Consider the following 26,201-nt stretch of genomic DNA (forward strand, 5'->3'; position numbering starts at 1 on the left):
CCTCATTTGAATTATACATGAATTATTCTAAAAACAGCATGTGACTTATCCTTTTTCAACCTACTGGCTTCTATTATCTTGGTTATAGTTTCCATTATCCCCAACCGGCATGGTAACAGGAAATAATACACCCTGGAATGTATGTAACCCCATCTAGAGAATCAGGGCAGGGAAAGCCAATGAGACACCTGTGGTTTTAAAGACAGAACAGAGTTTTGGTTGCAGAGAATTTTGGCCTCCCATCCTGTTGATCACCTGCTGGTGGGTTTTAAAGCCATATATCCTTCCACTGTCATCTTGCCAGAGAAAGAAGAAAGAATATTAAGGTGATGAGTGATTATTAGACTACAAAATCTAGTATTTATTAATAAAGGAGAATATTTGTAGCTTAGGGTTGAAATGAGGGGACTTTGGTGCCCTCTGAACTTGCCTGTTTTCCTGCAGACGTTTCATTACTCAAATTAAGTAACATCAGTGCGCACTGATGATGTTACCTAGTTTTGAGTTAAGGAAACATCTGCAAGAAAAGAAGCAAGCTCAGAGGGCACCAAAGAACCCCCCCACCCCACCCCCTTGTATTTAATGGATGCCTGCTGCAGAAAGACTGAGGGCTGAATAGGAGATGTGGCTTTTATCTGAAGGATGTGGTTCTCTGCAGAGGAAAATAACTGATCTTTGGGTGACCAATAAATCTTCAAGACAGAACCACTCAGGTAATGATCTTCCCAATACGCGACCACCACCACTTAAAAACAAAACTAGTCAATCTACCTTCCAAATCAGTTGGAGGTACAAGCCTGTTATTCCTGCTGTAGGAGAAGTGAGTAAGCAATCGTGACTATCTTGCTATTCCTGTAGTTGCGCGCTTCAGCGCTCGGTTTTTCCTTCTTCAGAGAAGGGCGGACAAACGGCCCGGCAACGGAGGGCAGCGGTCCTTTCCAGCGCTTGCCTGCCCTCTCCATGTTTGGGGTGTGTGTGTGTGAAAGTGTATGTGTGTGTGTGTCCAAGCCTTACGGTTGAAGCGTCTGAACTGAAGAACTAAAGAAAGGCGCCCGCCTGGAGGTAGCAGCGTTTGCCTCCTCGCCCTCACGCTCTTCTGCCGGCCCTCAAAAACGTGCGGAAGGGCGAAGGGGTATTTTTTTTTCTTTGCTAAAATACTTTTTTTTTCCAGCCTCCCCGGAGATATAAACTCCCCTCCAGTGACCTGCGAGCTGGATGGTTGGAAATTCCGCTTTCCGGGAAATTTTCCCAGAGCCTCTTGGCTCATTTCAGGCAAGGCGGAGTTTCCAGCCATTTACCCCCCAGGGATGCGTGGGCCTCGCCTCCTTCCTGTTATATAGGCCTGAGCGCAACTTCTGCCAAAAGTAGAGCCCGTGCATCAGCCCGCGGGTGGAGGAAGACGGCTCGCGTGCCAGCTCTGACTTCCAGACACCGTAAGTCGTCTCCTACTACCCGCTTCTTTTCGCCGTCTGACCCGTCGCGTAGCTTGCCCGATTCTCATAAAGATCTAGCGCTCGGACCGTGTTTGCACCATCTATTTTAATCTTGATTAGTTTACATCTTGGTTTTAGTTCATTTGTAACTTGTGCAACTTAAGCCCGTTTTTTGCATCTTGTGCAACTTCAGCCGGTTGGTTGATTTATGATTTAGGAGCAAGTCCAGAAAGTTGAGCGTAATGTATGAACGCAGTGAAAGTGGCGGATCTCGCGAAGGTTTTTTTTTTTTCCCCTCCAGCCTGGTATGGCTTGCCATCGCCTTTTCCTCTCTGTTTCTTCTGCCCTTCTCCTTTTCCTGGAAAACGCTCAAGAGAAGGCAAAGTAAACGTCATACATGTGTTTGTGCAACGGCAAATTCTTCAAATACAGTAATAGACTTTCCGGGAAGAGTCCCTTAGCCTTGTCCCTGCCTCCTGGTAATCTGTTAAGTGCATTATAGCAACCATGACCGGGAATTTACAGAATTGGAAACCGCATGCTAAAAAAAACTATGAGACTTACGCTTTTGGGCAAATCCAATTGATGGCTTGTAAACTATGGCTTATGGTCCCCTTTTCCGATCTAATGCTTTCCAGATGTGTTACAATGGCAATTTCCAATGTTATAATTTTATTATTAATATCCCACTCATTCAATGGAAAGACTTGCTTATGATTAATATGAATTGTCATGTATGGCTTATTCAATCTAACAGTTTAACAAACCTCAGTGAGGATTAAAAAGTGAGTTCATTAAGAGGCAAGTCAGTATTAGTGGTTTTTAAATATTTGACTCAACCAACAGGTATACAATATTCTAAATCAGAGGTACACAGTGGATTCAGATCATATATATTTTATTTATACACGATAAGAAAACCTAAATTTGTGATATGTTTAGGACTTTATCCAAACCAGGCTGACTAGCTGAATTGTCTCATAATAAACCAGGATCTGAAAACAAGATTTGGTTTGTAAGGAGAATAATCTCTCAGAGATAGTGGTTTGAACAAACTCTACATGGAAAGAAGTTTTTCTTCTTAGGGAAGGATGGGGCAATTGTAGGGCGTAGAAAGAAATCTGCTTATCACAGAATTCCATCTGTCTCCAAATATCCTCTCACATCAGCAGCCCAAAGAAACCACAGAATTCCAAGTTCCATGGGCAATGATCCAATCAGGCAAGTGAGCCAAGCCGTAGAACACAGATGGGACAGAAGCTAAAAGGTCATCTTTAGGACTGGAGGTTTTTTAGATTCTTTCAGGAGGCTTTAAATGCCAGGTTTATTTCTTTTCATTTTAAAAGTCTAAAATTTCTTCTGAAGTAGAGTGAAATATAAACTTTCATTTGTGTCTACAATGACATCATATTCATAACCCAAAGTACAGAGAATCAGAGTTATACAAATTTCCTTAACTGATGATGTTTCAAGCAATTCCATTTATATTGTTTGATCAAAAACATTTAAACTACAGAACAATACTCTAGTTTAATCGAAATTAGTGAAATTTATGGAAGTATTTATTTATTTATTTGATTGGAACGTCTTCGCTTTGTTCTAGTGCCAAATGTTTTTTTTTAAATTTTCTTGAATACTCCTCCTTCCTTTCTTTTTGCAAGATATAAACCAAATTTCTGTTGTAACATTTTATAGTGGGATTAATGAAACTGATTTGATGCACTTCTGATGCTTAACTTTTGAACTGTTTTTTATTTAATCCTAATGTTTATACAGATAGTCCTTCACTTATGACTGTTTGCTTAATGACAGTACATATTAACAATGGTCTTGGGTGATTTACAACCTGTCATAAAACATTGCACCAAACCCCCCAGTTACATGATCAGATACTAGGCAACCTGTTCATACTTATGACTCATTGCCAAGTTCCCCACAAACATGTCATTGTCAATTGCACCCTTTCCTTAGAAAGTCAGTGGAAAAGCTGCTGCTGGCTGGGACTGGCTGATTGAACATGCTGCTGAAGGATTTCAGCTCTGTCCCTGCGCTTGCACAGAGCTTAAATCCTTCAGCAGAGAATCAGCTTCATCTAGTTGTTAAAGCACCAGGCTAGAAACTGGGACACTGAATTTAGTCCCACTTTAGATATGAAAGCCAACTGAGTGACTTTGGGTCTGTCGCTCTTTCTCAATTCAACCCACCTCGGGTGGTTATTGAGGGAGACGAAGGATTATTGGGTATGTGCACAACTTTGAGTTATTTATAAAAAAATAATGAAAAATAGAATTAAAAATAAATTTATAGTCTTTTCAAACTAATTAAGCTGAGCAACTTTTGAAAGTATATATTCTCTCAGAATGTATAGATGTGATGTGGGGGAAAATGCATTAGGATGGATTGACAATCCAGTGTTTAATCGTAATGGTTTTGAATATAAACCATAAAGTTACCAAGATGTTTTAGACTTCAGTTACAATCAATGGCAAGGAATAGTTCACACTATAGGCATCATTGTTTAGGCTCTTTGCTCTGAAGGACTAACACACAATTCTTTGTGAGTATCAAAGTACAGTACAGTAAATGTCATGTTACATTTTTTAAAAAAAGTCTGCATTTATAGGTATTTGGGACTGTAGTTTGGGAAAGGAAGTATTTCACATTGTGTGTACTTTCCCCATAATTCTTAGGTATCATTTTAAACTTGGAAAATTATAGAGCCATTGTTTCTGAGATGCAATTACAACTAGATTATGGTTGTATTCCTCCCTTGCTGTCAATATTTTCCTTTTTTCTACCACAAGAAAATAAACAATAGATTAAAAATAAAAAGTATTATTCTACAGTGATTACTGCTCATGTATATTTGTCAGTCATCATTTTGCTTTAAGTCACTATACATTTCCTCTGCTTTACGGATAAATTTTGCCTTGAATAAACTGTAGTCTTGTCAGTTGTGCATAGATTTAGCAAGGGAAAACAAAAAAAATTTGCATAGATAATTGAGAATATACAGACATTCTACTTGTCTGCAGTGGAGGTGGACCAAAGTCAGCAGTATTTACCAGAATTACCTATAGTCACCTGCAAAATGTTTCATCAGGAGAACATATTCTTGATATGATAATCTGCTTTCATTGCATATATTTAGGGTTAACCCAAAATACATGGGTAAGATGGAGCAAACATTGCAATGTATCCCAAACTGCCACATTGCTTTGGCACAGGAGACAAGAAAGTAATAAAAATATGGAGAAAGCAAATGAAGTAGCGAAATATTTGCTGTCCTTTAAAAATGCTACTGCCAGAAGTAAATGCCATGCCCTTTTTCATTATATCTTAGTTATTTTTGGTACTATGATTTATGAGGTACCAATGATTTCTCCATAAAGAGTAACATAAACTAAAACATAACATAGATTCAGCCTTAAAGGTACTTAAAATCCAAATTTCAGTTATAGAAAGAAAGTACAGCAGAAAGTTTAAAAATGATTAATGAAGAAATAAATGATGCAGCCATCTCCAACCTAGTATTCTTTCCAGCTTGGTGGCCCGGAAGGAAAGGGAAGAACAGGGAAATGTGCGGGTGCGCGGCCCGTGTATGCGCATGCACAAACAGGCACATGCGTGGTGGCACGCTGGTATGTGCACATGCACAAATGGGCTTCACACGCCTGCGGTGGCACGTTGGTGCCCACACGCATATGCAAATGGGCCACTACTGCCCATATGATGCTGGTGACAGTGCTAGCACATCCACACAGTGCTAATGTGAGTGGAGGGGGGCTTGCAGCTATAACTTTTGCTTCCTACTGCATATTAAGAATGTTCATATACAGGTGGTTCTCAGGTTACAACCATTTTTTTCTACTACTGTTCAAACTTGTAATGCTGATGAATGAAGGGGACTTAAGACCAATCAATGGAGTTCTGGCTATTGCAGTGTCCCAAGGTCCCAATGATTCCAATCTGGATGTTTGACTCCTGGCTTGTAATTATGATGTCACTGTGAGCCATGAACATGTGATTGTGAGCTGCTTAGTGATGATAATTCCAGCCCTAGCTCCTGTTGTAACCTGAGGACTATCTGCACAATATTGAAACTTTGAACTTACAATACCAAAAGATATTTTATAAACCTACAATATTTCATCTATTTTGTCACTTATATCGTAGAATACCATATAGTCCAAATATTGTAACATAATGTTAAACATTATTATTTGCATCTCAGAATATTTTTGCTTTCTCAACTAATGGTGATAATTTAAGATAGTATATTGGGAATGTTTTATCTCTATTTTTCCTACAGTATTACTTGTCTTTTTACTTACTGAATGGAAATTATGGAGTCTGATAATTTCTTAATATAATTTGCAGGGTCTTCTCTAGAAGAAAATGCTAAAATCAATGCCCCTTTTCTATAGCAGTCCTCCAAAACCTGCTAAACAGACTGAAAACAAGAAGACACCCAAATCTTCAACATCTTCTGAATCAGAACCTGATTCATTGTCAATTGAATCATCCTCTGAAGAAGCCCATCCTGAAAACCACAAGCAGACTCCTCCCTTTGAACATTTTTCCCAATCGCCTTTGGAAGTCACTGAAACAGAACATGTTAAAAACAAGCGTAAAAAAGGACTAAGAAAAAAAATTGTTCATTATTTATTTGACAAAGGTGGGAAAAGAAAAGAAAAGAAACCTCAAGAGGAAAACTGTCAACCAGTTACAGGTACAGAATGACCATATGGAAGGACAGCCTGTATATAATGAGATATATTGCTATATCTCAGGGGTCTCCAAACTTGGTACCTTTTAAGACTTGTGGACTTCAACTCTCAGAATTCCTCAGCCAGCCAGGTTTGGAAGCCCCTGCTAGATATTATTGTCCAGGTTGTAGATTTACAAGAAGAGTTGGCAAGGTAGGCATCAAGCACTCAAAAGTATCCACGGAATCTCAAAAATGAAAATGTTTTTAATTAAATGGTGAAATACAAAATTTCAAAAGTGAATTGGCTGAAATTTCACTAGAATTAGACATCTTGAAAATTTTATTCTTGTTTTAGAAAATTATATCTGCCACCATGCAAGAAAATGACATCTGAAATAGTGGGGTTTTGATAGAGTAGGAGGGTAATGTAGACTATCAGGTCCAATTGATACTTGATGCATGATATATGAATCTTTTTCATCCCTAAGGAATGACATGATCCACAAAAGAGAAGACATTTTCTTTTAATTAAGTGTCCCTATGTCAAACTTTCAGAAATGTGTTTTTAATATCTACCTCAATTCTTCCACTGGGATCAATTAAACACAGACTTCAAATTGGCTTATGCTCTCTGGATTATCTTCCTATCCTGCAATCATCCCCTTTTAAATATCCCCTGTCCACCCACCCACTCACCCACTGCCCTTTCACAAGGCATTTAAAACCTGATTTTACCATCTGGCCTGAGGCCTTGATAATATGAGTGAGCCCACTTCATGGCTAATTGGAATGTGAGATGTTCTGAGTGTTCTCATTTGCTATTTTATGCTATTAGTGCTGTTATTTAATTATGGCATATATATATATTTTTTTTCAATAAAAAGGAAGCGATCACCAGGAAATAAAACACCAAGGTTTTAATAAATAAAATCAAGCTTTCGATGGCTAGCATCTGCCATCATCGTCAGGATACAAGCTAGCTAGTGGGGAAACCTGCTTATAAGCATAGCCACACCTAAACTCTACGCATGGACCTTGTAACAGGTCCAAGCCGACTAATCCTTACTTCACTTACAGCCTTCAGTGATTCTTTCTTATAGCTCTTACTTACATCCACCTAGCTTTCATTGTCAGGATACAAGCTAGCTAGTGTGGGAACCTGCTTATAGATGCGTGCTGGAGGAGTGGAGGAGAGAAATGTCCCAAGGAACACAGGAAGAAGAATCAACTCAATAGTGCAGAGGACCCTTTAACTTTGAGAAACACACGTTGCCTATATGACTCAGGAACTAAAGGGAGGGGGAAAGTGGGTGGTTGTGTGGATGTAAGTAAGAGCTATAAGAAAGAATCACCGAAAGCTGTAAGTGAAGTAAGGATTAGTCGGCTTGGACCTGTTACAAGGTCCATGCGTAGAGTTTAGGTGTGGCTATGCTTATAAGCAGGTTCCCACACTAGCTAGCTTGTATCCTGATGATGATGGCAGATGCTAGCCATCGAAAGCTAGGTGGATGTAAGTAAGAGCTATAAGAAAGAATCACTGAAGACTGTAAGTGAAGTAAGGATTAGTCGGCTTGGACCTGTTACAAGGTCCATGCGTAGAGTTTAGGTGTGGCTATGCTTATAAGCAGGTTTCCCCACTAGCTAGCTTGTATCCTGACGATGATGGCAGATGCTAGCCATCGAAAGCTTGATTTTATTTATTAAAACCTTGGTGTTTTATTTCCTGGTGATCGCTTCCTTTTTATTGAAATGTATGTACCCAGGAATCGCTGTTCTTCAATTTTTAATGTAATTTTTAATATGTATGTATGTATGTATATGTTTTCTGAGGTTTTCGTGGGTGTTTGTATGTGGTCTTTGGTTATTCTTTTCTTATTATTTTCTCCTGCATCAAATTGGAAGTGTCTTGGCGACGTTTTGACGAAGTCTCATTCGTCATCTTCAGGCTGGTGTTTTCAGCTTCGTGCTTCTAAATTTGTTATCTCCTTGGAAAAAAACACTACATACACTTTTAGACTATGAACTGCTCTGAGTACATTTAACTTGAAATTGGGGAAATATAACTTGAATGAATTAGTAACCTATCACTCACATGATATTACCATAGTGTTTCTACTTTGTTTTGCCAGTTGACCAAATCAAAAAGCTGATTAAGAGCCAACATTTTTATGAAGCCAGCCAACATCTCATTATCATGCAAAAACAATCCAACAGCAATCTAGACAGCAGAAATGATGACGAAACACTAGGCAATCAGACTGAAATTAAGGATTTATTAGAACTTTTATATCAAGAGGTCCTCCGCATCATACAGTCATCTATCAGCATAGCATCAGCACAGCCACAGTTGCTGAATAATGCAGTGAAAGCAATAATTAACTGGGTAGAGGAGGAGGAGGAGGAGGAGGAGGAGAGATCTATTCATTCACAGCTCAGAACATGGAAAGAGGAATGGAGGAATGCTATTCAGAAATCCATAGAAGAACGAATGAAAGCGCCTCCTTTGGTTGATAACAAGGACCTCTCTACCATTGCTAACAATTTCTTGCATATGGGTAAGACTATGAAGGATGACATGATTACAGTGGTGCAGCATATTAAACACCATTACCCTGAGCATTTTCAGGTGTGCAACACTTATGCCAAGTACTACCACCATTACTTTTCATCTCAGATGGAGATGTTTGCTGAGTTTGAATTGAGCAAAGAAGACATTTACCTTCTTCTCAGCTGGGTGCAAAATTTATATCCAAAGTAAGTAATGATTTATGCTTTATCTGGGTTTTACCAATTTAGACACCAATCAATTCCAGGCAAGGTACAATAAAACTGGCATTCAGTAGCAATAGCACTTAGACTTATATACTGCTTCACAGTGCTTTACAGCCCTCTCTAAGTGGTTTACAGAGTCAGCATATTGCTCCCAACAATCGGGGTCCTCATTTTACCAAGTTCGGAAGGATGGAAGGCTGAGTCAGCCTTGAGCCATTGAGAATCAAACTGCTGGCACTCAGCAGAATTAGCCTGCAATACTGTATTCTAACCACTGCGCTCTTAATAAAGATATAATAATAAAACATAACAGAATATAATTATAAAAAATAAAAGAGGAAACAAAAGCTGATGGTGGGTCTGATTAAGTATAATTATATATAATTTAGCAGGGGTCCAACTAACTAACCTCTAACGCCTAGGATAACAGGTTATTAAGGCTTTCTAGAATGCCAGCATAAATATTCTAGGGAATCTCATCCCAGATGCAGGCATCACTCCAGAGGAGATAGACTTCTGTGATCCTGTTAGATCACATTGTTTAACTGAAGTGACTTGGAGTCCACCAAAGCTTGTTGGATGAACTAGTTAGTATGATGTCACGGAAAATAAGTAGTCAAGTAATCAGGCCCTACACCATGTAGGGTTTCATAGGTCATAACCAACGTCTTGAATCATGCCAGAAATTTATCCAGTAACCTCTTGATTTGGAAAGTAATTGGCCCTCAATTTTGAGTTTCCTATTAAAAATGAGTACAAAAATGGAAGCATGAAGAGAAAATTCCATCAGTTAAAAATAGGCCTTAAAGGAAATTGTCAAAATGCACATTGACAGGGAAATTTGAAAATGTGTTCTTCTGAAAATCTATACCATTTTTCATGCAAATTTTTAAGGAATGTACAAACAGATACAAAAACAAATTATAATAGGCTTATGATTGAAAAAACCCACGAATATTACTGGAGTTGAAATCAACAAAATCTTATATCCCTAGAACAGTGATGGCGAACCTTTTAGAGACTGAGTGCCCAAACTGCAACCCAAAACCCACTTATTTATTGTCAGGTGGGCGTGGCCCAATGGGTGGGTGTGACTGTGGTGGTCATGACAGATTGGGTGGGTGTGGCCAAGGTGGGCGTGATCACCTCGATGTTGCTCGATGTGGGGGCTGGGCAGGGTTAGAGGAGATCCAGGGGGTCTCTGGCAGGTGGGGCAATGGGCAGGAGGCTCATCCTGCGGGGTGAGGCAAGGCGAAGCAGGGCAGGGGTGCCATTGTCCAGGGCAAGGTGAGGCAGGGGCGAGGCAGCTGCTGCCTGACACCATCAGCCCCTGCACACAGCGAGCACATGGGTGCTGGGATGCATCCAGCCATGTGGGACCTCAGTGAGTTAGCAGGCGGCTGGTTGAAGAGGGATGGTTGCCATCTCCGGGACATGGCGCACGTGCCCACAGAGAGGGCTCTGAGTGCCACCTCTGGCACGTGTGTCATAGGTTCGCCACCACTGCCCTAGAAAATAATGCTGAGGTAGATAAACAAATAGTTTAAGCTGGTTTAAAGCAGCCCTGTGTTGATCAGAGTAGGATTAAGAATGCATCTTTCATTGTTACCTGTTAGACTGTTATACGGTTGAATCTGTTCAATAATGGAGACCGTTGTTATGTCTATTTAGATTCTTATGGGGATTATCAAGAAGTTTGGCTGTAACATAAAAGGCAGTCTTGAAAATACCTAAATGTAAGCTGCCCTCAATTACTGTTTGAGGAAATAGAACAATGACCGGATATGGATATTCAAAAGCAGTATCTGTTTTCAATGAACTTTGAACAATTGTCCTCAGTTCTCCCCATTAATTCAACTCCAGTGCTTTTTATATTTCTTGCCTATTGCAAGGTGGGTTCATCTAGCCTTCTTTTAAAAGGTTTATTTCAAATGTATTTCCCACCTGTTTCAGTAGCTTGGATTGTCCCTATAAAGGTTGCCAGTATCGATTATTTTTTGAAGAGGAGGAGTCTTTAAAAGTCAAATTTGAAATGTTGGTCATACAATATGGGTGGTTTTCACATTTGAATCCAAGCATTCTGTGGCAGATAGCCTACTTTCACATCTGCTTTATATTGAGAAATTTTGGGGAAATTGAATAAAACAATGAGGAAAGAATATGTTACCAGCTGATGAGATACTTTTTGGCTATTTCAGGGACATTAAAAACCACAGTGTTTTAGTTAAAGAGTTGGATGAAGCTAGTCTTGGGAACTTGTTGCCGTTGGGACAGATTAAACGGCTTGAACAGACTTATTTGATTCATGAAGTGGTAAGAATTCTAGTTATTTTTTACTCCATAGCTTTGCATAGTTTGTTATATTCATGTAAGAATTTGTGTAATGTAATGTACCATATTTGTGCTTTAGTTGTAGATACAACTTGTCACTTTTCAAAGTGATTGAGTTCTCACATCTCACTCATCTGAGGTAAAAAAAAAAAATCAAGATAGCAGGTGCAATCTTGTGATCAAACCCCAACAAAGCTTGGATTCTGTATTCACACCCACCATGTTGTCTTTTTGGATTCTTCCCCCCCCCATGCCCATGTACTGAAGCCATAGTTTGGTTTCTTTAGCTTTGATTTAATGTGATATGTGAACAAAACCACTGTGGTTTGTAAGCTACTTGTAAGCTACTGTCAGCTTCCCAAATGGACAAAACAAAAAATGCATCAAGGTGAGCTAATCTTATTTTATTACAAGGAGACATTAATGGAATCTTGCAAGTCTAAAAGTACAAATCTCCCGCTGTCTCTTTTTACCAACTGATTAATTAAAGCAGATCCTTTCTAAGTTTATTTCTCTGCCCATTGCTCGGTTGTGGACTACTCCCCCCTTTATCTGATTGTTCCCTAAGCAGCATCTCTTCCCCTCTCTCGTTTTTCAGATTAATTCCCACATTTCATTACAGCTATTATGGGTTATTTAATAAGGCATTGTTAAAACAAACTTTAGCTTAGAATGATGTGGTAAACCAGCCCAGGTTTCCCCAACTACTGCACTGCTAATACAATGGAAAAAAGAGGAACTCCATCTTCACCAAGCAATTCCTGTTTTGATACAATTATCAGGTCTTTTCTCATTGTTCGTGGGCAGTTTACAATTTGGAATGTAGATGCAAAGATGTTTCTGCTCCTTGCAGTCCCAGACTCTGTAGATGCCAGAGCCCGGAATTGGGTAAGGGCTCCCTAGTGCTGATTTCTGTCCTTCTTCCACTCACATGTTCCCAGCAGACCACAGCAGGAAGCCAAGGGCTATTACAGAAAAGTTAATATGTATTCCTAAATATTTATAGGTGCTGCTATTACCAGAGTCAGAAAGGGAACCACTGTTGTATGTGGGACTTTCCAGAAGACACTTTATTGCAGATGGACCGTTTTGGCTCTTTATTAGCTTTCATTCTATAACCCCTACATAGCTCAGTTGTGTATGAAGCCCAGTATTCAAAATCCTTGTTTATGTACACTTTTTCATTTAATGGAGGAATTGTAGCATAGCATGCAGCAGAGCTGCTATTCAGTCATTTTAAGAGCACATTAGATTTAAATATGTGCATTTCTAGAGAGATAGCTGCTAATTGTATATTTGGTCTTTTCTTCTTATCTTACAAAGGATTCTGTTAGATGTTGGTTGGACAAATCTTTGGAAATTGAAGTCAAGAAATGGATGCAAGGGACAGCACCAGAGATATTGGATGATTATTTTCATAGTGAATTATCAATAGATGCTATAAAGGTAAATAGCATGTATTTTATGTTTATGTATGTATTGTGCAGTCAGCTCCTGAAAATTTGTTCCAGAAGACCACAGTATTCATTTGGAAAGATCTAAAATTATAGATCTACCCTGATAGTGGAAGAGTCTCAAGGCATTCCTAGACATTCAGAGCAATCTTAGTTCCACTGGATTTTTTTTTTCTTTTTTTTTCCCCACCAGCCCATTCCCAGTTCTGGCACACTATTATAGTTGAGTCTGGCAGAGTAATTTTCAACTAATCTCAGTGGAGAATTAAAAAGAAAATTTATTTATTTATTTATTTATGAGACTTATATACCGCTTTAAGTGCAAGCACTCTCTAAGCGGTGTACACCAGTAAGCAATGTATATATATATTTACATTGCCCCCAACAATCTGGGTCCTCATTTTACCTACCCGGAAGGATGGAAGGCTGAGTCAACCTTGAGCCGGTGAGATTTGAACCGCTGACCTGCTGAACACAGTCAGCTAAAGTGGCCTGCAGTACTGCACTCTAACTGCTGCGCCAAAATATATGCCAGGACAAAAAATGGAAAGCAAAACTATTTTTGTTTCTACCCTGACTATAGCAACTTTGAAAATGGTGGATGGCTTGATGTAGAACTTCCTAATCACTATTAAGGTCATTGGTACATTTACAATATTCCCTCATTCAACCATCTCATTCCAGATCTTTGGACTGCCTAATAAACTCTTAGGTTGATTTATTATTCAGAATTGTGCAAACAGATTCCAGATGTTCTTATCCATGGGTTTGATTAGGACCATTTTAAATCCAGTTTTTTCTATGATTTGAACCCTATTCTTCTGACACTCACATTCTCATACAATTCCTCCCCCCCCAAAAAAAGCACTACATAGACCTATAGACACTGGGAAGTCCCCTATTCATAATTTTCCCCATTTTATGCGAGAATGAAAATTAAAGATAAAAAAACTAAAATAGATTTGGTCTGTTTTACTAGAAGCAAGCAGATTACATTGATACAGTGAAGTTTCACTGACAAGAAATAATTATTTTTTCTCTATATTAGAGTTTTCTTTTAGCAAGCATCCAAGCAAATTACTGAAATGTAGATTTCCAGTTAAGGGACCAATCCTGACTAGGCTGCCCATGAGATTAGTTGTAAATGCAGATACATAAGGTAGAGAACCTGGGCTGAGATCAAAAAGTGATGACATGCATCAAATGCCCAGCAGTGATGACATGCCAACTGGATTCTTGTCCATAATACTCTTATTTTTATCCATTCATGTCTAGCTTGCCAATCCCATCCTTTCTGATTTAGAATTTTTGATTGACTCTTTACTTTGGCTGCTTTTTGCCTTTTTTTCTTCCTAAAAACGTTCCAAAAACACTGCAAGCTTCCTCCACCTAAGCTGTGATCTTCACCACCTGCTTCCTGCTTTACCTTCCTCTACAGATTCTGTAGAACTTCAGCCAGTTGGGGATTTCACCATTTTGCATCAGTTCCACAGAGGAACAAACCACATCCTATTTCTTTAAACCTGCCAAGTTAACTTGGCAAGTTTAACTTGGCAGGTTTAAAGAAAGAAAAGTTTCAGCTCCAAAATCTGCTTTAAATATTAAACAATATGCACTAAAACATAGAAAACCAGTGCAAATTCCAAAATTCCAGTTTCAAAGTTTCCATATTAAGGTTATTCTGTTTTTCATTTGAAAGTGTGCTGAAACACATCCTCAACATTCCTGACTACTGGAGTGGAGTCACAGAGTTCAGCTTATAACATAAGCAGGAAGTACTTAATTACAAGACTGGGAAACCTTGTCATTTTGGAATAGAAGTGTGGACACTGTCACAAAAAATCCATTGTCACTTTAATGTCCTTAGGAATTTCCTGGTTTCAGTCAGCCTGGAAGAGGAAGCTTGTAGTACTAATCAGATGGAAATGGGCCATAGAAGAGTAGGTTGAAAAACATGGTCAAAATAAATTTGAAGGTCAGAAACAGAAGTCCTAAGTCTATTTGTTTCTGAAATTATTTTTATTATTGATCATCGCACAGTCAGCCAGCTTTTCAGGCTGGATTTGGCATTTTTGTCTACCTATCGAATCCTTACCAAGGACCTGGGATAGGCAGATCTGGATGTTTGATATTGGTGGTGGTTGTTATTATTATTTTATTTTATTTTATTATTTTTTATTATTTAATTTTTAAATGGTATGCATTTCTTTCTGTGCTTCGGGATTATCCCATTTTGCTTACTAATAAATCTTTTTGGTTTCCTGTTGGAGGGAATGTTTACATTTGTGATTTTGCTTGTAGAATGGGAGAGTTGTGTATTAAAAAGTTAAAGTACTAATTATTTGATTTTGTGGGGGATGGATGTTTTAGGCTGTCTATGGAGCACAAAAGCATGCTGAGGATATCAGTCCAGGGTTGGGCCACCAAATATCAGCCTTGCTTTTGACAGAACTCTTGACTTTTCTGCAAAGGTAAGATAGCAAATTGTTGGGAAAGTGATTTCATATCATGGTATGCCTGGATACCAGTGTAAAGTTACTAATGATTGTTTTCATTTTTGTGATCTCTCTAGCTACAAGAAAAAACTAGAGATATTCATTAAAGAAAATAAACACAATCGATATTTTGAAGCAATAATCATTGCAAACATTAACAATTTCGAGAATTTCCGGTAAGAACAGAATGATAGCACTACAAATTTCTTACATATGTATTAGAAAACCAAGAAATATAGTAGGACTGTGCAAAATGTTTCATTTTGAACCTTCTCATTTTTTTCCTTATCCATAATCTCTTTCACTGCATCATTACCCCAAGCCAGTGATGGCGAACCTTTTAGAGACCGAGTGCCCAAAAACTGGCCCCGCCCCCGCTCCACCCTCCTACCCACCCCCACTCTGTCCCCCCGCCCCACCTGCCCACAGGACCACTCACCACCTCCAGGGCCTGCCTCAAATCGCTCAGGCAGCCCAGCAGGCTGTGGCGACCACACCCTCTGCCCGCTCCCTGCAGCATCAACTGCATGATGGGGTGTGAGGGTAGAGTCTTGTCTACGCTGCCTGGCTGCCACGACCTTGGTTGCGCTGCTCCGTGTGGGCCACACTCGAGGGCGACTCTCCTTCAAGGGGGCTGCTGGAGAGGGGGTTGTGGGGGGAGGCAAGGCTGGGGCAACGGCACATGTGTCCACAGAGAGGGTTCCGAGTGCCATCTCTGGCACCCATGCCATAGGTTCGCCACCACTGCCCCAAGCATTCTTTTTCATATTTCTCATTAGCATATAACTACACATTTCCATAGCAGTTCATAATGTAATTCTTTTGTTCCCTTCCAAACAAATTCCTCATCCCCACCTTTTCTTACATCCATTTTCCACCTATTTTCTTAGGAGATTCATCTTATACTTTTTTCAAACAGTATTTACAATCATTCTACTTTCCCCTTAATTCACTGGTGTCAAACTCGATCGTGTCAGGTGACGTATCACAACATTTTTTGCCTTTGCAATGTGGGGTGGGTATGGCCTGCACATGATACATCCGGCCCAATGGCCTCCAGTTTGACACCCCTGCTCTAGTACCTTTCATTTCCCCCCCCCTTCCATGTCCATTTTTTTTCCAAAACATACCTTGATATCAGAAAATTACCTATGAAACAGTCTGGTCTCATCCATGTATCCTTTACTAATTCTTTTAGTTATTCATCATAAACAATTAAATCAATCAGGATTTATGATTCATTTTTTCCAAGTGTAGATATGAATACACTTAAACCATTTATTCAGAACAAAAAGATACATTTCTAAGCAGATACTGTTCTCATTAATTTTTGTGTCTCCAAAAGGCCAAATGTTTTTTTCTAAATGCTCTCACTTGGTTTCCACCATGCATTCTTGTTGTCCATCAGAATAATTATTTCCTCATGGATTACATCTGTAGAAATGGTTGCACAATGTTTAATTCTTCCAGGACCCCATTCAGTGAAGGGTAACATGAAACTGTCACCAACAGATATATCTACTTTTATATATACTCATAATAACCTAAATGAAAGTATGTAATGCTTTCTGATATTATATCCCAATGGTGGCGAACCTATGGCACACATGCAAGAGGTGGCACTCAGAGCCCTCTCTGTGGGCACACATGCCGTTGCCCCAGCCTCGCCTCCCCCCCGTGACCCCCTGCTCACCAGCAGCCCCTTGGGAGGAGAGTCGCCCCCGAGCGTGGTCCACACGGAGCAGCGCAGCCAAGGAGATGGCAGCCAGGCAGCATAGACAAGACTCTGCCATTAAGCCGCATCCCACACAGTTGATGCTGCAGGGCGCGGGCAGAGGGCGTGGCCGCCATGGCACTGCTGGGCTGCCTGGGCGATCTGCAGTGGGCCTGGAGGCAGTGTGTGGCCCTGTGGGCAGGTAGGGTGGGGGCAGGGCAGGGGGCAGAGCCAGTTTTTGGGCACTCGGTCTCTAAAAGATTCGCCATCACTGTTATAGCCCTTTATAATATTTTTTATTTATTTATCAAATTTATTTGTTGCCCATCTCTGAGTCCAGGCAACTCTGAATATAGTAATACTAATGCAGGACTACTAAATCTGGACTGCAGAAAGCCAAATAGCAACAGAGATATGGAAAAAGTGAGCTGCCTAGGATTGTTGCATGAGATGGGTGGCCATATAAGTTCTATAAATACATATCTATTTGTTGCTGATGAATTGTGGTCTTCATTGTGCAGCCCAGGTCTTTTAGCCAAAAGCCAGGATTCGGAAAGCTTCAAATACTCATTATAAACATCTTCATTTAATGCTAAAAGGAATGTTTCCTTCAAGTTGAGCTTCCAATTGTAATGACTTCATGGCCTCATCTGTATTTTATAGCAGTATGGAAATGATTTGCCATTGTTCTGTTCTGGATTTTATTTTAATTTGCCAGTCAACTTATCTTATAACCCTGAGAATCCCTGGAGGTTTACTCTCAAAGTGCTAACTAGATTTAGTTCTGCTTAGTTCCCAAGCACAGACATTAGCTAGGTGTTGCTTTCTTTTGAGACATGCTACACATGTACAATTTATGCAGATCTTTATTCAGAGTTGCCTGGAGTTGGGCAACATCTAAATTGAATAGATTGCATTATTATTAGCAACCATTATGTTGTTGCTGTTATTATTCTTTTATTATGCATACTTTTTGGTTAAGAATTGCATAGCATTGTATTCAATGGATGTTGTAAGCTGCTGTAAGCAAAAAGAACTGATGTTTTAAAATAGCTGAAGAACAATACCTTTAATTCATTTTTAATTGGATTTTCAGGACCTATACCGTGAAGAACACAGATTCAGCTGAGAGTGTTGTAAAAACAAAAATCTTTTCCCTACTTGATGACCTTCAGAACACTGGGTTTAGTGTGTTCCTTCAACCCTTGTTTCAAGAGTTACAGGTATTCTTACAGATATTTACTATAAAGCTACTTACAGAGCTCATTCAAGATCCTTTGCTGCCTGAGGCAAAGCATAAGATGAAACTTGCCTTCTCCATTCAGTGAAGGTAAATGGATGACTTTCTCTGGAGTTCTAAGGATGGAAAAGCACCTTCATCCAACTGTACTTCAAAAATCAACATTTTATGATAGTTTTCTCTTCCACTGGAAGGCAACAGCAGGGGTGGGGGGCATGGGGGTGGATTAAGAAGAATAAACGCAGGTCTGTCAGCCTCCCAGAAAACTATTCATTCCATAATGGAATAGTTATCCTTGCTCTTTAATCTTCATGGAAAAATATTGTCTCCCAGGAAAATATTTTTAGAAAGTGAACAAAGGTAATTAAAGAAGTCTATAACCATCTTAAGACTGTGTGGGAAAAATTGAATGAAAATACTTATAATAAATAAATTATAATGTGCATTAAGGGAGCAATGGAGCCTCTTCCTCACTCTGTGATAGCTTGAGCTATGAAGGAGAAAGGACAAAGTAAAAGTTTGTACTTTTTCACCAGTCATGTATAAACTGGCAGAATTAGACGGTGCTTAAAAAAAATCTAATAAAGTTTTTCCTCAAAGAAAGAAATGAGATTTATGGGAATATCTTTTTTAAAAACTGAACAACTTTTAAAATTTGTTCCTTAGCCTCTTTTTAAAAAGTTTAATGAAAAGAAATGGGCCTCGTGCAGTGGCATTATGGATGAAATAATTTCAGTCATGGAGCCCCGTATCTGTCTGTTCAAGAAGCTTAAAAAGCCTCATCGCCAGGTGAGTTGATACAAGGAACTGCAAGTGCAAACATTTTTATGCTTTTCAAAATTTAGTACTAAAAATGAAGTGAGCCAATTCTTGCAACCTAAACCTTGAGATGGACAAATAAGAGTTAAATGTGGTTTTAAAAAAACTTCACTTTTCATGGCATGCACATGTTTTTCCATTATCACCTATCCTCCTTGTTAAACATGTTTTACATGATTTTGAAATATTACGAAATGTTAGGACAATTATTGTTTTTCCTTTTTTTAAATCTTATTCCATCTATATTTTAAAAGAACATGACAGCATTCCAGATTTCCCAGGTCAAGCTGTCCTGGAGCTGACATCAAGGCTGCTAATGTCACTCGGAGTCCCATTCTATAAGTCCAACATAATAGCCTCCTTTTCGTCTTCTAGAAGACTTTGGCTTGTTTTTGTCAGGATTCACACCATGCTCAATTCTAAATCTTGTCTTTCCATTCATTTAAGCCCTCATTCATGAATTGATTTACTCAGCAGAAGGCTCATGGACATGACAAGGTTTGTGTCTTCATTGCAGTGAAAATAATACCATGTACTAAAAAAAACTTCACTGCTTCAATGCACAGCAGTCAAGGCCTCTATATAGGATATATGCTTGAGGTTTAAGTATCTCAAGAATTTATGGCCTTGAAAGGCTCCTGATGAGGCAGAGAATAATAATAAGATTTAGCTTCTACAGTTTGTTTCCAAAATCCAACACAAATTCCTAAGCAAAGACCTATTTGTTTTACCTCCTTCTAGACAGTAAATCTGCAGTATAGAGGATTTTGTTCTGTACAAGTCAGAATATGTGCATACATAAATCCTGTCTATAACTTTATGCATTTGTAAAGTACACCTGTATAAAATTACATTTCTATTTTATGCATGCACAAAATATGTAAAATTGCCATGAATAAATTATATACAAAATACATGATTAGATCTCAATCAGATTTAATAGACATTCTGGTTTTACCGACACCTCTTTCTTTTACTAGCTCATCAAATTGATGGTTAATGGGATTTTGAACTGGTTTGATGAGCAGCATAAGCAGTTTTATTGTTTATTTCTCATTATTCACAATCATAATTATAGTCATCCCAATACTTTTAAAAAATGATGAAAGAATAATAGACTTAAATCCAATTACATGAGATTTTCATTATAAAATGAGAACTGCAGTTTATATACTGAGTAAGAAATAACAAAAAGGAGATTTGAAACTTTGTATGAATTATTAATAATCTACAATGATTGTAACTTGGTGGCAGACTTCATATTATGCATTCCAAAGTTTCCAGTCCTCACCATTTCCAGGTAGTGCTGGAAACCCATCTGAAAGTGTATAGTTCTTGCTAGGTAGTGTAGACTACAACTGTGACTCCCAGGACCACTCACTATTAGTCTCTCTGGATGAAGTTGATGGAAATTGTTTATTGGAGAATAGCTGGAGATCCTGCAACAATCATATTGCTCAAGGATCAGTTGTAAGTCATTTTTTTTAACTTTGAATGGTCACTAAATGAATGGTTGTAAGTTGAAGTTCCTATAATATGTAGCCCCAAGAGATTTTTTTTAAGGAAATACATTAAAAAGGGTTTCCTAGCATTAGTCTAGAGCAGGGATAGCAGGGATAACCTTGGCTCTTTTATGACTCATGGACTTCAACTCCCAGAATTCCTGAGCCAGCATGGAATTCTGGGAGTTGAAGTCCACGAGTCATAAAAGCCAAGGTTGCCTATCCCCGGTCTAGAGCACCTCTCCCCAGGCCATAGAAACTACTTTAGTCTTAAGAGAAACCAATTATGTACATCAGGAAAGCCTTCAATGGCATTTTTATAACCCTGGCAATAGAATTTTTTTTCTTCCCTCTAATTGATCTGGAGCTGACATCAAGGCTGAAAATTAACCTCTGCTTCTTCTGTTATAGGTTATCATGGAAAGAATTCACCTCTACCTAGTCCAAAAATATATTCAAAGGCTTATGTGGAAGAACACCACACTCAAATCTCCCGAGAAGCAAAATCAGTTGTCTGACCTTATTCAAAGTCATGCTTCTATTTTGTACACATTTTGCACAGAGAATGTAAGTCTGCATCTCCAGTGCTGTAATACCAGTCTGGATGCCTTGTTGACCTTGGGGCATCCAGTAATGTTCCCTTTAGAGTGGTTTAACAAATAGATGATTTGGAGAAACAGGTTTAAACTCAGGTGGCCAACTGTGAAGTCATATTTTGGCAGTAAAGGGGGATAGACAGACTTGAGTCTTCAGTAAGCCTACTCTTTTCTCTTTCCAGCTTAAATCACATGACCTTCTGAAAAGTTCCTAAGAACTGTACACCAGTTCAGTTCAGCGTACATGCTTTGCATGCAAACATTCTCTGCTTTTGGGTATTATCATAGTCAGGTTACATCACTGAAGAGGGTGGTACCTATTCTAATTTCACCATAAGAAAGGCTGGTGCTGGAGAAGACTCCTGCGAGTCCCCTGGACTGCAAGGCAATCAAACCAGTCAGTCCTAGAGGAGATCAACCCCGACTGCTGTTTAGAAGGCCAGATCCTGAAGTTGAAACTCAAGTACTTTGGCCACCTAATGAGAAGGAAGGACTCACTGGGAAAGATTGAGGGCAATAGAAGAATGGGATGACAGAGAATGAGGTGGCTGGATGGAATCACTGAAGCAGTAGGCGTGAACTTAAATGGACTCCAGAAGATGGTAGAGGACAGGAAGGCTTGGAGGAACGTTGTCCATGGAGTCACAGTGGGACGGACACGACTTCGCAATTAACAACAACAACAAAATTCCAATTTCATAAATTTGATTGTTTTATTTAAAGCAAAATGTATGTGCTTCACCTATTCGATGTTCAATATATGTCTTGCTTTTACAGATAATCCTTGACTTTCCACCATTCATTTAATGACTCTTTAAAGCAACAGCAGCACTGAAAAAAGTGACTGATTTTCACACTTATGACCACTGTAGCATTCCAATGGTCACATGATCAGCATTTGGGCACTTGGCAACCGGCATGTATTTATGACAGATGCAGTGTCCCGGGGTCATGTGATCACCATTTGTAACCTTCCCAGCTGGCTTCTGACAACCAAAGTCAATGGGGCAAGTAGATTCCCTTAACAACTGCTGTGATTCCCTTAACAACTGCAGTGGTTTACTTAATAACCATGGCAAAAAGTCATAAAATTGGATGTAACTCATTTAACGTCTTGCTTAGCAATGGAATTTTGGGACTCAATTGTGGTCGTAAGTCGAGGACTACCTGTACTTCTACAAGAAAAAGTGTACTTCTATTTTTTTTTAATATAAATTTTATTGAAAGTTTTAAATAGAACATAACAATTAACACAAACTAATATAGAAGTAAAAAACAAAAACAGACAAAAAAGAAAAAAGACAATGGTGAAAAAAGAAGAGATAAAGCAAATAAAAGCATTATTACAAAATTATCTCTTCCTGTATAAAAACTGTTACTTTATTTTTCAATAAGGCTGCTAAGAGGGAGAAGGTGGTTTGTGGAGGTTGCAAAAAAAAAAAAAAAGTTGGGGCATGGAGGCTTTGGTTTGCCCATCTCTTATTTTGAGCATTTTGAAGTATATGGGTGCGAGAATTTATATTTGGTAGGAATTTTCAGGATGAAATATTTAAACATTGTATTTTCTTTTGGTAGGGGTCTAATGCCACATGGCTGGAGTCTGTTCTCCCAAGCTTGGCTGAAATCATCAGACTTCAAGATCCAGATGCTATTAAGATTGAAGTCAGTGCACTTGCCAGCAGATATCCTGATATCAAGTAAGGGGAAAAAGTCTTATGAATTTACTTTTAAGGACTAACCCAATAACAGTTGATTCCTCTGATTTTGTGCCACTAACAACACCTTCTACACTAGAGTGGAAAATGCATGCATTCCCCACCATCCCCTTTGAAACAACAGAATCCCATTTTTGCATCTATGGAGGTTCTCAATCACCCAGGTCATGGTTGTCCCAAAGGTGCTTTTTTCCAAAAGTCAATTGGACTTTCTTGGTTGTTGTTGTTGTGAAAACCTTTTGCTAATTTCTATTAGTCCCCATGTATAACGAATAATAGAATGAGAAATGCAGCTTCTATCCTGAAAACACAAGCAACACTGAGTTCTCCATGGGGAATACTTTTTGCTGAGCTTCTTCCTTTTTCATTCATGCTTCTTTCCTGTGCTACTTTTGTGACTGAAAGGGGCACATTGAAGTGTGTTTCCATTTGCTTTGAATATCTGTTGTTGTCCTTTACAAATGGGTTTTTTTTTTCTTCCATTCAGTCATATCCAATTCTCAGAGTTTTCTTGGCAGGGTTTTTCTAAAGTAGTTTGCCATTGCCTCCTTCCTACAGCTGACAGAAAAAGACTGACTCAAGTTCACCTAAATAGGGACTAGGTGGGACTAGAACTCACAGTCTCCTGGTTTCTCATCTGTTGCCTTAACCACTACACCAGTTTGGCTCCTTATAACTGTATCCAAAGCTGAAATTATTGCTTCTCATCTCATCTCACCGTTTTTCTCACTACGTTGCTCTCTCATTTCTCATGCTTTGTGTTTTCTCTTTTGAAACAGATGGAGACATCTCTGTGCTATTTTGAACATTAAGTCCTTACTCAGTGCTGAGTTTAAAAGCATTATGAGTGTGCTAAAGATTCGTGGAGATGCCACGCTACCATCATCATCCCTGTTTTCAGGCATCAGGGTACCATTTCCACTGCACTGATTTAAGCCACACATACTGTATCTTCTGTCACTCCAAGGCAGGACAGAAGCAGAAAGAAAAGGTGGAGTCTTCTTGAACCATCCTATGCAATATATATCAAAATTTGCTGCAGTTGGATGGTATACAGGGACTCCTCAACTTATGACCGGCTTTTCAGAAGTAGTTTGCATTGCCTTCTTCCTACAGCTGGCAGAAAAAGACTGACCCAAAGTCGCCTAGATAGTTTTGTGCCTATGTTGGGACTAGAACTCACTCTCTCCCGGTTTCTAATCTGATGCCTTAACCACTACACCAGTCTGCCTCCTTATAACTGCATGCAAAGCTAAAATTTCTGTTTCTCATTTCATCTCACCATTTTTCTCGCTACTTTAACTCTATCATTTCTCATGCTTTGTTTTTTTTCTCTTTCCAATACAGAAAGAAACATCTTTGTGCCATCTTGAACATTAAGCCCTTATCCAGTGCCGAGTTTAAAAACATTATGAGTGTGCTAAAGATTCGTGGAGATGCCATACTGCCATAGTCATAGTCATCACTGTTTTCAGGCATCAGGGTACCTTTAGATAACTGGGGCAGTTTTCATTTATGGAAAAAGTTGTACTTAATAAATTCCTACTGCTGGCATAATTCTGTAACTCAGTACTCAGCCCTGGAAAAAAACAGTGAAGTCTAGATGGAATGTAACCTCCCAATACAGGTAGTCCTCGATTTTTTACGACAGTTGGGACCAGAATTTCTGTTGCTAAGCAAGGCAGTTGCAAAGTGAGTCACATCTGAGTTTATGGCTTTTGCCACAGTTATTAAATGAATCACTGCAATTGTTAAGTGAATCACATGACTGTAATAAGCAAATCTGGCTTCCCTTATTGACTTCGCTTGTGGGAAGTTGTCTGGAAAAGTTGAAAATGACGATCATGTGACTATGGATGCTGCAACCATCATAAATATTTACCAGTTGCCAAGTACCTGAATTTTGATCATGTGACCATGGGGATGCAGTGAGGGTGGTAAGTGTGAGGACCAGTCGCAAGTCACTTTTTTCAGTGCCTTTGTAGGTTTGAACAGTGACTAAATGACTGGTTGTAAATTGAGAATGAGTGGCCCCAAATCACCCACTGCGCCTCATATAGCCGAGTTAAGAATCTAAATGCAGCCTCTAGTCAGTTCTGTGATGCTACACCACACCAGCTCTTATTTCAGGAGCTGTAAATGCTGAGTTAAAACTGACTTTTGATAAAGACGGGCTAATAGGCAAAGCCTAATTTGCATTTGATTTTCATATGGTCTTTTGTTTAGCATGAGAGAGCTTTAGCTGGATTTTGTTTCTTAACTAAGGCTATGTCTACAAATCCTTTTCTCACTCTGTATCCTCTGTAGTTCCACTAAGGTCTTTGTTTTCTTAACTCCATGTGTCCCAGAAAAACCACATGGAACACCTGAAGTTCTTCCAGCCAAATGCTTTAACAAATAGCAGAAAATGAACATCCTATCTGTACCACCTGTATGAGGTAGCTTGGAGGAGATTTAGCCCCTAGTTTTTATAAGGGAAAATGAGGCAGCAAGAAAATACTGGATACTTTCTGCAAGATGGTTTATGTACAGATACTTCTCTCCTTGCTTCACTTAGCTCACAAGGTTATTGTGATGAAATAAATGAACACTCTGCCTTGAACGGCAAAAAGATAGTACAGATAGTCTTCAACGTATGACCACAAATGAACACAAAATTTATATTGCTAATTGAGAAATTTGTTAAAGTGAGTTTTGTCCCATTTTACAACTCTTCTTGTCACATTTGTTAAGTGAATTGCTGCAATTGTTAAATTAGTAACACGGTTATTAAGTGAATCTGGTTTCCTCATTGACTTTGCTTGTCAGAAGGTTGCAAAAGGGGATCACATGACCCCGGGACATTGCATCCGTCATAGATGTGAGTCAGTTGTCAAGCATCTGAATGTAAAACACGTGACCATGGGGATGCTGTCACCGCCATTCATGTGAAAAATGGTCATAACTCACTTTTTTCAGTGCTGTTATAACTTCAAACGGTTACTGAGAGAACTGTTGTAAATCAAGGACGACCTGTATATACCTGTTAATAATATCTGTACACAATAGTAAATACAAGCATGTTGCTGTGTATAGTGTGCTTTATTTTTTAACTATGACATTGTTTTTCTAATTAAGATAACATTTCTATGAAAGTATTTTTTCAAATATGCATTAAAGTGTAATTATTATCAGATAGCTCATGTTTGTCCTGTCTCCAGGACATAGGCACATACAACTATAGTCCAAAGAGTATGTTTAAAAGCAAAGGGACAGATATTGGTGGTCCACAAGAAAGAACATCCATGTAGTTATTCTATCAGCGGTCTCATGGATACTTCATATATTGGAATTGGGATGGTAAGAGAAAAAAAACTAAAACTGATAGAGTGAGAATAGAAGTATGGGCTCACAAAAAGAACAGGGCTTGGATTTCCCAA

General features: G+C 38.9%; 1 protein-coding gene across 2 annotated transcripts; it reads left to right on the forward strand.

The window, feature by feature from the left end:
* Nucleotides 1–1,296: 1,296 nt before the first annotated feature.
* On the forward strand, nucleotides 1,297–25,521 carry LOC120317956 (tumor necrosis factor alpha-induced protein 2-like). 2 transcript variants are annotated; one of them, XM_039365059.1, is made up of 13 exons: nucleotides 1,297–1,433; nucleotides 5,814–6,165; nucleotides 8,274–8,898; nucleotides 11,115–11,229; nucleotides 12,571–12,693; nucleotides 15,072–15,172; nucleotides 15,274–15,372; nucleotides 18,007–18,133; nucleotides 18,817–18,939; nucleotides 20,883–21,038; nucleotides 22,643–22,764; nucleotides 23,562–23,691; nucleotides 24,130–25,521. In XM_039365059.1, exons 2-13 carry the CDS (start codon nucleotides 5,832–5,834, stop codon nucleotides 24,160–24,162), a joined length of 2,088 nt encoding a protein of 695 aa, XP_039220993.1. In that variant the 5' UTR covers nucleotides 1,297–1,433; nucleotides 5,814–5,831; the 3' UTR covers nucleotides 24,163–25,521. The 2 variants fall into 2 exon arrangements, with proteins under 2 accessions (XP_039220993.1, XP_039220994.1); XM_039365060.1 differs by lacking the exon at nucleotides 23,562–23,691 and having other exon boundaries at nucleotides 1,299–1,433.
* Nucleotides 25,522–26,201: the final 680 nt, after the last annotated feature.

Source organism: Crotalus tigris, unplaced genomic scaffold, assembly GCF_016545835.1.
Source record: "Crotalus tigris isolate CLP2741 ecotype Arizona unplaced genomic scaffold, ASM1654583v1 scf7180000019951.354573, whole genome shotgun sequence".
Taxonomy (NCBI): Eukaryota; Metazoa; Chordata; class Lepidosauria; order Squamata; family Viperidae; genus Crotalus; species Crotalus tigris.

Coding starts and splice junctions, on each gene's coding strand:
- LOC120317956 (XM_039365059.1), top strand. CDS start 5,832: ATGCTAAAATCAATGCCCCTTTTCTATAGCAGTCCTCCAAAACCTGCT. Junction 18,134..18,816: donor CCTTGTTTCAAGAGTTACAG/GTATTCTTACAG, acceptor TTTGTTCCTTAG/CCTCTTTTTAAAAAGTTTAA. Junction 21,039..22,642: donor ACACATTTTGCACAGAGAAT/GTAAGTCTGCAT, acceptor TTCTTTTGGTAG/GGGTCTAATGCCACATGGCT.